The following is a 10761-nucleotide window of genomic DNA, read 5'->3' on the forward strand; positions in this document are numbered from 1 at the left end:
TAAATTATAAAAATTGGAAAGACTGTATAAAATATCTTCTGATTCAAAGACCTAGATCTAGAATTTAACAATAAAACTTTAAAGTAAAAACACCTAACATTATACCACTAAACACAGAAAAATCTCATTTAAACAAATCTTAGGTTGAAGATATGAAAACGTTTCCAGATATCCATAAGATAATATTTCACAAACTGTTGCAAAAATATCTATAAACAACAAGGAGTTTTCAAATAAAATTGCATAGCTCTATAAATACTAGTGTTAATAAATAGGAAATAATAATAAATTAAGTTAGAACCAGACGTGGAACAGCAGACTGGTTCCAAATTAGGAAAGGAGTCCGTCAAGGCTGTATATTATCACCCTGCTTATTTAACTTATATGCAGAGTACATCATGAGAAATGCTGGGCTGGAGGAAGCACAAGCTGGAATCAAGATTGCTGGGAGAAATATCAATAAACTCAGATATGCAAAGGACACCACCCTTATGGAAGAAAGCAAAGAATTAAAGAGAATTTTGATGAAAGTGAAAGAAGAGAGTAAAAAAGCTGGTTTAAAACTAAACATTCAGAAAACTAAGATCATGGCATCCACTCCTATCACTTCATGGCAAATGGATGGGGAAACAATGAAAACAGTGACAGACTTTATCTTCTTGGGCTCCAAAAATTACTGCAGATGATGACTGTAGCCATGAAATTAAAAGGCACTTGCTCCTTGGAAGAAAAGCTATGACCAAACTAGATAGCATATTGAAAAGCAGAGACATTCCTTTGCCAACAAAGGTCCATCTAGTCAAAGCTATGGTTTTTCCAGTAGTCATGTATGGATGTGAGAGTTGGACTATGAAGAAAGCTGAGCGCCGAAGAATTGATGCTTTTGAACTGTGGTGTTGGAGAAGACTCTTGAGAGTCCCTTGGACTGCAAGGAGCTCCAACCAGTCCATCCTAAAGGAAATCAGTCCTGAATATTCATTGGAAGGACTGATGTTGAAGCTGAAACTCCAATATTTTGGCCACCTAAAGTGAAGAACTGACTCATTGGAAAAGACCCTGATGCTGGGAAAGATTGAGGGCAGGAGGAAAAGGGGATGACTGAGGGTGAGATGTTTGGATGGCATCACTGACTGGATGGACGTTAGTTTGAGCAAGCTCCAGGAGTTGGTGATGGACAGGGAGGCCTGGCATGCTCCTGTCCATCCGGTCGCAAAGAGTCAGACACGACTGAGTGACTGAACTGAACTAAACTGAATAAATTAATTAACCATACATTTTAGACATGAGAAAATTAAATAAAGAGAAGAGAGTAATAAACATTTTTGAATTAATATTTAAAATCTCTTAAATGACAGCAATAATAAATTCAGAAACATTTTCTGAAGCTAAAGGTAGCAATAAAATGGATAAATCATTTGCTAATTTATCAAGAAAAATAATGCTGGAGAACAAAGAAAAAATTTTAGATAAGAGAATACATAACAGTGTACAAATGTATTAGAGAATCTGATAGAATGAATGGTTCTTCTAAGGGAAGACTGATTGTAAAAAAGCTACCACAAAAGAGATTAAAGAATAATTAACAGAAGAAATAAAATAATAAAAGTACAATCTTCTTCCCAAAAAAAACACCTATTATTCACAAGCATTAAAAATAGATAATATCAATGATGGTTGAACTGTTGGAGAACATAGGGAAAGAAGGGACGTTTCAGAATAAATTCCATGACTAAGCTAGCAAAAACAGCTCAGAAATGATAGGCCAATGCCACTCTCAAACATCAATATAAAAGTGCTTAAGAAAAACACGTGCGGACGCGCTACATCGCTTCAGTCGTGTCCGACGCTGTGTAACGCTGTGTAGTGCGCCTCACCAGCCGCCAGGCTGCGCTGTCCATGGGATTCTCCAAGCAAGAAGACTGGAGTGGGTTGCCATGCCTTCCTCCAGGGGATCTTCCCACCCCAGGGATCGAACCCACACCTCTTGTGTCTCCTGCTTTGGCAGGCGGGTTCTGTACCACTAGTGCCACCTGGGAAGCCCAGTAAAAATGCGAGTACACAAAGAAAAAACCTCGGTAGCACAGTAGGAAATAACACACTGTAACCAGGTTGGTTGTATTATAGAAAAGAATACTTTGATATTATAAAATCTATTAATATAAAAATCCATTAATTTTCAGAGTAAATCATGAAATCATGTCAAAAACATTTGCTAAAATTAAACATTTATTTTTAATTCCAGTGATTAAATAAAAGGTACAATACTTCAACCAAAAGATTTGACCATATTTATCAGAAAATACTGAGAGTGTTTCACTTAAACTCAGAAACCAATAAAAGATGGCCTTGCTCAAAAGTATTCTTAAATTTATTCTGGATCTACTATTAATCAGAGCACTCATATTGGAGAAATCAATAAAAAAGAATGAATAAACGGTCAATTCATAGATTTGAACTCAAATTTTTAGAACCTGACTCATAAAAACGAGAAAAAAATTTAGTTCAATAATAAGGCAACACACAGATACATAACCACATACACAGGATCCCTAATGACAGTAACATGATTACATGTATCTTCTCTAGAGAAAGTTTAAATGTTCTTCAGCTGAAAATAGCTACTAACATTGTTTATTCCAACTCCATTACAGCCCCTGGACGCCCAGGTTCTCAAGGGAGCAAGTACTGATCCCTTAGGCTCCAACTCTAAACTCCCAGTTAAAAGTAGGCACACAGAGACCTTGGTGGCCAATCAGCCTTTACCAGCTGCAGAAAGAGAATCTGGATGCAGTTTCCATGTAAGTAGAACAGAACTCAGCCCGTTTTTCAAAATCAGCCGTGTGTCATCCCAGTGTGTGCTGGAAATGGAGGAGCAAAGGGATCAGAGCCAGTGTTCTAGTAAGTTTCACCCACAGACCAGGAATAAAGGCTTCATCCCTGGCAGCATAATGAAAAATGGAGTGAAGTAGGCTGAGTGTAGCCCAAGAAGGATATGCGTGAGCAAATGATTGAAAGATTAACCGAGTGAATGAATGAGTCACCAATGGCTTTAGCGTATTATTTGCATGTGTTATTACGACCGGTTTTGAGTGCCCATTCAAAGCCTGGTCCTGTGCTTGGAACTTTATATAAATCATCTCACTCTAAGTCACCACTACAAAGCAGACTCAGCTTCTTTCTCTTACTCTTTTTTTTTTAATTTAAATTTATTTATTTTAATTAAAGGCTAATTACTTTACACATTCTTGAAAGCAATTAAAGCTATTTTAAAAAGAAAAGGTGACAAAGCTTATAAATTTAAAGGATTCTCTCTCCCCACTCCCATGCCCAAAGATAACCATTAGAAGTCTGGTGTGAATTATTCCTGAACTTTTCCATGGATAAATAAGGAAAACGAGCGTGAGCGTGAAAGAAAATTTTCTTTCGTAAGGGCCCAGCTCTACGTATTATTCTGAAACATGCTTTGTTCATTTGATAATGCGACATGAGCACCTTTCCATGAGAGTATGTATTTATCTCATACTTCTTAGATTATGCTTTGGCTCATAATATGTATCTACTTTGATTTATTAAACCCTATTTCCAAACTTGTGCTAACGCACATGGTGTCACAGTGGGCATGACTGCCTTGTAGGTCGTCCCGCACTCTGTTTTATAGGGAGTGGAACTGAGGAGGAAGGGATCTGTACGTGCTGTCTCTATTTGTGCGACCAGAATTCAACTCCGGGTCAGTCTGTCTCCTTTCCACTGCACAGCGAGCAATGGAAATGAAGCTTCAAAAGCATCGGGGTTCAGTATAGGTTGCTGCTGCTGCTGCTAAGTTGCTTCAGTCGTGTCTGACTCTGTGCGACCCCACAGACAGCAGCCCACCAGGCTCCCCCGTCCCTGGGATTCTCCAGGCAAGAACACTGGAGTGGGTTGCCATTTCCTTCTCCAATGCATGAAAGTGAAAAGTGAAAGTGAAGTCGCTCAGTCATGTCCGACTCTAGCGACCCCATGGACTGCAGCCCACCAGGCTCCTCCATCCATGGGATTTTCCAGGCAAAAGTACTAGAGTGGGGTGCCATGTTCAAAATACTCGGGTGCTGGGTTTAAGTGTGTGCATGTATGTTTTATGCCTTGTACTGGTGTTTCATAACTCTTTAAAAAATACCCCCCCCCTTATATCATACATTCTATTTGAATTCAAATACATTAAGTTAATGTGGTAAATGTCATTATCTCATCAAGACTCATGACCTAGGCTAGCTTCCTCTGACAAGTGCAGTCACCCACAGGATGGAAGCCTTCTTGAAAGGGTTGCATTTAGTCTATTTCACAGCAAAGTTTCCTGAGGAGGTAGCTAACACTTATCATGCTTAGCCCTCCCTCCACGTTGAAATTTGAAAGGAGAGAACTGTTTCTTGCTCCTTCACGACAGAGTTGTCCCACTCTGTTCATTTCTCGAGATGTTTGAAAGAGCAAGATTGTCCACATCAGCCACAGGTTTGGTTTCCTACATTTCCCACCATGAAAGGCCCCTTCTTATCCCAAAGTGACCATCACATCTGTGGAGCCACAGCTCTGCCTGGCATTGCTGACTCCAGAGGAAGGAGCCCTCTACTGATGTATGGAGATGTGGGGCTTCTTCTGAGGAACTTCTGTCATTGCACAATATTTAGGGTGCATAAAAATATATTTTAAATAATATAAGAACCACTCATGTAGCCTCCATCTAACTTCTGAAACTTGCTTTTTTTTTTTTTTTCTTGCTTAGCATGTTCTTTGAGATATTTATCCACACAGACAGTATTGCTCCAATTTAGTGAATTTGCATGTGATTCCGAGGTAGTGCTAGTCCTAAAAAATCTGCCTGCCAATGTTGGAGACTCAAGAGACTTGGTTTGATCCCTGGGTTGGGAAGATTCCCGGGAGTAGGAAATGGCAACCCATTTTAGTATTCTTGCCTAGAAAATTCCATGGACAGAGGAGACTGGTGGGGCTACAGTCCATGGCATCACAGAGGGTCAGACACGACTGAGCAACCTAAGCACACACAGTCTAGTCTCACTGATCCATTTAATAAATAATATTTTTCCATGTTCAAGAATACTGCTATGAATAATATGTGTATATACTCACATATGCACATATTCATACATATACTTACACACATATGTATGGATATGTATATTTATGTATCCTTGCTTATGTGGTCAAATATTTATCTAGCATATGTACCTGTATTGGAAATTCTGGACCATTCAGAGACATATATTTAATTTTATTAATATACCCAAATTTGTCCCCAATATGACTGTGCTAATTTACATTCCCACCACATTCTCAACTAAAATTTGCATTTTAGACTGAGGAGTATAGAATTACATTTCAATGCAGTATTAATATACAATTATCTGATTACTATTAAGTTGTGCATATATCCATATTTCTATTGGCATTTAAGTTTTCCTTCTATAATTATCCTGATTATAAGTTTTGTGATTTTTTTTTCCCTTGGAGCAATTTGTAGAAGTTACTTAAATACACTGGATATGAATTCTTTAACATTTATATGTGCTTCAAACCAATGTACCTGAGTAATTTTCAGTCAGTATCTGGTCTTTCCTCTGTTAATAATGTTGCTATCTTTATATTTGATATAGTTGAATTTCCCATGTTTTACACTTTGTGACCTTATGTCTTATTTAAATTTCCACTGTGTAGTTAAGTCATAGACATTCTGCTATGTTTTATTCTCACAGCTTTGTAATTTAAGTTTTTAATCCATTTGGATAAAATGCACAGTAGAAAAGCAATATAGTTTTTTCGTATGTATAAGCACGTATAGACCACGATTTACCGGGCCATTCCTCACTGATGGACCTGCTACTGTTTTCATACGTTGAGCTTCCAGAGACTTGAACGTCTGTTTATGGTTTTCTCTCCTCAGTTCCGTTGGCCTGTCTACCTACCTTCACCCCAGGACCACACTGTCTTTATTATTATTGCTTCATAATCAGTTCTGACATCTGATAGAACAAGTCCTTCGTTTTTGTCTACTGAAATCATCTTGGCTATTTTTTAGCTCTTTTCTAGATAAATTTGATAAGTTTATGAAGGTGGGCATAAAATTCTCTCAAGCACTTCACTGAAAATAATTTGAAGGAGAATATCATGTTGCTACAACTTCGTCTTGATTATTGATGGAAAATAATTTTTCCATGCTTCTGATGTTTCTCTCCTGCAAAGGGAGCTGACTTTGTGTAATCATGGCCATTCCGACACATTTTATTCACACGGTTCCTAGAAAGACAGAGTGATGTGTCTGACTAGTAAACCTGAAGACAAGCTGGCATGCTCCACCCTGCCCTTATCCTCAGGAGCAGCCAGCCTGCTGAAGCCCAGTGCCCCTGTGCTTCAGAGATGCTTCCCATCACCAGAGATGCCCCAGTCACCACCACCGAGACTGAGTGGACAGGCCTGTCTACTTACAGTGTCTTTTAGCAACAAATATTTCACTAATAAACTTAAAAGTCTTTCCCCAGGTATGTAAAGGTGATATGGCTTCTACCTGCTGCTGCTGCTAAGTTGCTTCAGTCGTGTCCAACTCTGTGTGACCCCATAGTCGGCAGCCCACCACTACCTACTCACCATCTTTTATGTCTCAGTTTGTCCAGATACTGGGAAAGGAAGAGAATACTTACTAGAGCCTATTTGCATAGAAGGAAATGGCACCCCACTCCAGTACTCTTGCCTGGAAAATCCCATGGATGGAGGAGCCTGGTGGGCTACAGTCCATGGGGTCGCTGAGAGTTGGACACAACTGAGAGACTTCACTTTCACTTTTCACTCTTATGCATTGGAGAAGGAAATGGCAACCCACTCCAGTGTTCTTGCCTGGAGAATCCCAGGGACAGGGGAGCATGGTGGGCTGCCATCTATGGGGTCGCACAGAGTCGGACACGACTGAAGCGACTTAGCAGCAGCAGCAGCAGAGCCTCTTTGAGACCCTAGTAATTGTTTGTTTAATGTATAAATGACTTTGATTAGTGAATGTGTATTTTTTAAAGCTGTTTGCACATATATTTGCAAATGAGATTCATTCCAATGTTTTTCTCATATTTTATTTACTTTGGCTTCAATGTTATATTGGCGTGAGTTAGAGAATGTTCTTTATTGTGATTTGCAAGAAAAGTTTATATAATATAGAATCAGATTTGTCCTAAATATTTGTAGAATTTTCCTGTAGCATAATTAGGCCAAATATTTGTGTGAAAAAGGTTTATCCTTTTATATTTATTTACTTATTCAGCAGCATTGGCGTGCAGGCTCTTTCGTCATAGTTGAGGCACAACTAGTTGAGGCACAAGGGCTCAGCGGCTGTGGTGCTTGGGCTTAGTTGCTCCGTGGCATGTGGGATCTTAGTTGCCCGATAAGAGATCAAAATGGCATCCCCTGCATTGCAAGGCAGATTTTTAACCATGGGACCACCAGGGAAGTCCCTGTGAGAGTAAATTTTAAAATAACAAATAAAACCACTTAATTGTTTCAAACTACTTGAATATTTGGGGAGGAGGGGCAACATAGGGGTAAGGTATTAAGAGCTGCAAACCACCACGTATAGAATACGCTGCGGATATATTGCATAGCACCGGGGATTTAGCCAATATTCTGTAAGAACTATGAATGGAAAATAGCCTTCAAAATTGTGAATCACCATGTTGCATACCAGAAGCTTAGATAATAATCAAATATACCTCAATTTAAAAGAAAAAAACTTTTAAAAAATCCAATAATTGTTTACCATCAAATATATCTTTAATGACTTAGAAGCTAACAAACTGATTATTTTTTAATATTATAATTTTTAAATCCTTCAAATTTGTTTGAAGAAAAAACACTGGAAACCATTAAAGAATTTGTTTCAGAAAAAAAGATAAATAATATTTGAATATTTCACATGCAAACACACAAACCCACACACATCAGTTACTATCATTCTCTGCCCACTTAGTCTGCTTTTTCTAGAAAAAAATTGAGTAAATACAAAATAACTATTTTCTAATTACATGTATGCTATGAAATATTATGGCTCAAATATTATGTACCAGCCACCCAGTATAAAGAGGAAAATAAATTTTATTATTACACCTGACTCTCCTGGGTGTATCAGCTAGAGGCAGGAATGGACTTTGTCAAATTTTTTTTTTTTTCAGAAGGAAAAATTATAAGGACAAAAATGATGGATTACTGTTTTAAATTTAAGGACTTCTGATCTGTGAAAAATACCAAAGACCAAGATAATAGATAAAATGTGAAAAAAAAGCTTTGTCAAGTCAACATCAAAGTATTCAAATCTACATTAAAAAGAGCTTTCATAAATTAAATCATAGAAACATTTGTAAAAAGTATTAACAGGCAATTTACAGAAAAATAGAAACCCAAAATTCTAATATTAGACAGTGAGCAAAGTCATTTTAGGTTAGGGAAAAAAAATAAAAATTAGATATCAGTTTATATCTATTTTCCTGACCAAAAATAGTGTTAGGAAAATACCAATGTTCACCAGGGTGTGAGGACATAGGAACCTCCGTGCACAGTTAGGAGTGCATACTAGCACATCCATCATGGAAAATGATCTGGAATAATTATGTGCATACCCTCAGACTCAAAATTTTTGCCCCTACTATAGCACCCTAGAAAATTTATCGTACTGGGTTATTTGTAGTGGAGAAAAGTTGGGGGCAGTCTGCTATTCACCACTAGGAAAGCATGTAGGTAAATCAGGATGGATGGACATCACAGACCAGTGCTACTCAATGTGTGTGGTCCATGGACCAGCACCAGTCCTTGGACTCTCTATTTCCACTCTGTGATGGGGCAATGACAAGTGAGATGGAGCATGTAAAACTATTCCAGAATTTTGACAATGCTAAGAATTTTTTTATTGCCATTTACAAAAAATATTAAGCCACAACAGGTTGGAAATTTTACAAAGAAAATTATTCTTTACCCATATATACTTGATAAACACTTCCATAAAGGTTTATGGACCTCTACAGGTCCATGAGTCCATCATGGCAGAGAACAGTTACTAAGGGTGAGGTAAGGGATAAAATGAAAATATGGAGATAAAGGGGAGCAAGGTCGGATAGAACTCTGTGGATATGTCAAGAATTCAAATATAGTCATTATTACTTAAGCAAACTTGGATTTCTAATTAAAATATAGAGTGCATATGAAAGCATAATTAAACAAAAGCATATTTAAGCACATCTCACATGTTCCTGAATTGATATGTTGATGAAATACCAATCACTCTGAATTCTGAGAACCTAGACAGTGATCCATGACCACTTCCCCAAACTATAGATGAAAAGGTCTAAGTCAGGTATCAAGGTTCAGCCTGTAAAATCTAAGTCAATTATGTCATGAAAATTATTCTCTGACATAACTGTGAAGTTAAATACTGTACCATTTCGAGTTTCACAATTAGGTAAATGATCACAGCCCTCTTAACTTTCTCTGGTCTTTTTTCGCACCTTTTCAGCTGATTCTTAATTCTGCCAGGCATGGAAGAAAACAACGGCACTACAGTGACTGAATTCCTTCTCCTGGGATTCGCTGGTCAACACAAGTCTTGGCGTGTCCTCTTCACAATATTGCTAATGATCTATATGGTCACCTTAGTGGGTAACATTGGCGTGATCCTCCTCATCAAGGTTGACTCTTCCCTTCACACCCCCATGTACTTTTTCCTCCAAAACTTGGCTTTTGTTGATCTCTGCTACACGTCTGCCGTCACCCCTAAGATGTTGCAAAACCTTGTAGGAACAGAGCGATCCATCTCGTTCATGGGATGTGTGGTGCAGTTACTAGTCGATGGGGCTTTTATAACCAGTGATTGCTACATCCTGGCGGCTATGGCAGTGGACCGTTACGTGGCCATCTGTAACCCTCTCCACTATCCAACAGTCATGACCCGGAGGGTCTGCATTCACCTGTTAGTTGGATCATACTTCATGGGTTTCCTAAATGCCTCTGTAAATGTAGGTTTTATTTTCTCACTGAGTTTTTGCAAATCCAATAAAATTAATCACTTTTTCTGTGATGCTCCCCTAATTCTGGCCCTCTCATGCTCCAATATTTACTTCAGCGTCATGATGTTAACAGTCTTTGTGGGGTTTAACTTGACACTCACCGTGTCAGTCGTGATCTTTTCCTACATGTTTATCCTGGCTGCCATCCTGAAGATCCCTTCTGCTGCAGGGAGGAAGAAAGCCTTCTCCACATGCGCTTCCCACCTGACAGCTGTCACCATTTTCTATGGGACGCTCTCATACATGTATCTGCACCATCGTGCCACAGAGTCTCAAGAGCAAGAAAAAATGGCTTCTGTGTTTTATGGGGTTGTGATCCCCATGTTAAACCCCCTCATCTACAGCCTGAGGAACCAAGATGTGAGAGAAGCCCTGAAAGGAGTTGGAAAGAAGTGTTTCTAGTTTTAACACCAATAACTAACTCAACAAGTAAACCAACATTTCTCAGCAGCAGAAGATGTATCAAGTGTTATTAAGATACAAAGCATTCCTTAGCTGTATCAGTAGCATCTGAAAAATATTGAAAAGCATCTCAAATGATTAAACAAGCTTCTAATTCATTTGTTTCTAGTAAAGAAAACATCTAACTTCTAAAAAGAAGATCTTTGACACTTCTTTTACACTTTTTGAGGTGCCTTCTTCAAATACTCAACATTAAAAAGGAAAAGAAAAGTAAATT

At 38.3% G+C, this 10761-nt stretch overlaps 1 protein-coding gene across 1 annotated transcript; it reads left to right on the plus strand.

The window, feature by feature from the left end:
- Window positions 1-9495: 9495 nt before the first annotated feature.
- LOC133261502 (olfactory receptor 5AK2-like) lies at window positions 9496-10484 on the plus strand. Its single transcript, XM_061439978.1, has one exon. It carries the CDS (start codon window positions 9555-9557, stop codon window positions 10482-10484), a length of 930 nt encoding a protein of 309 aa, XP_061295962.1. The 5' UTR covers window positions 9496-9554.
- The last annotated feature ends 277 nt before the right edge of the window (window positions 10485-10761 follow it).

Source organism: Bos javanicus, chromosome 15, assembly GCF_032452875.1.
Source record: "Bos javanicus breed banteng chromosome 15, ARS-OSU_banteng_1.0, whole genome shotgun sequence".
Lineage (NCBI taxonomy): Eukaryota > Metazoa > Chordata > Mammalia > Artiodactyla > Bovidae > Bos > Bos javanicus.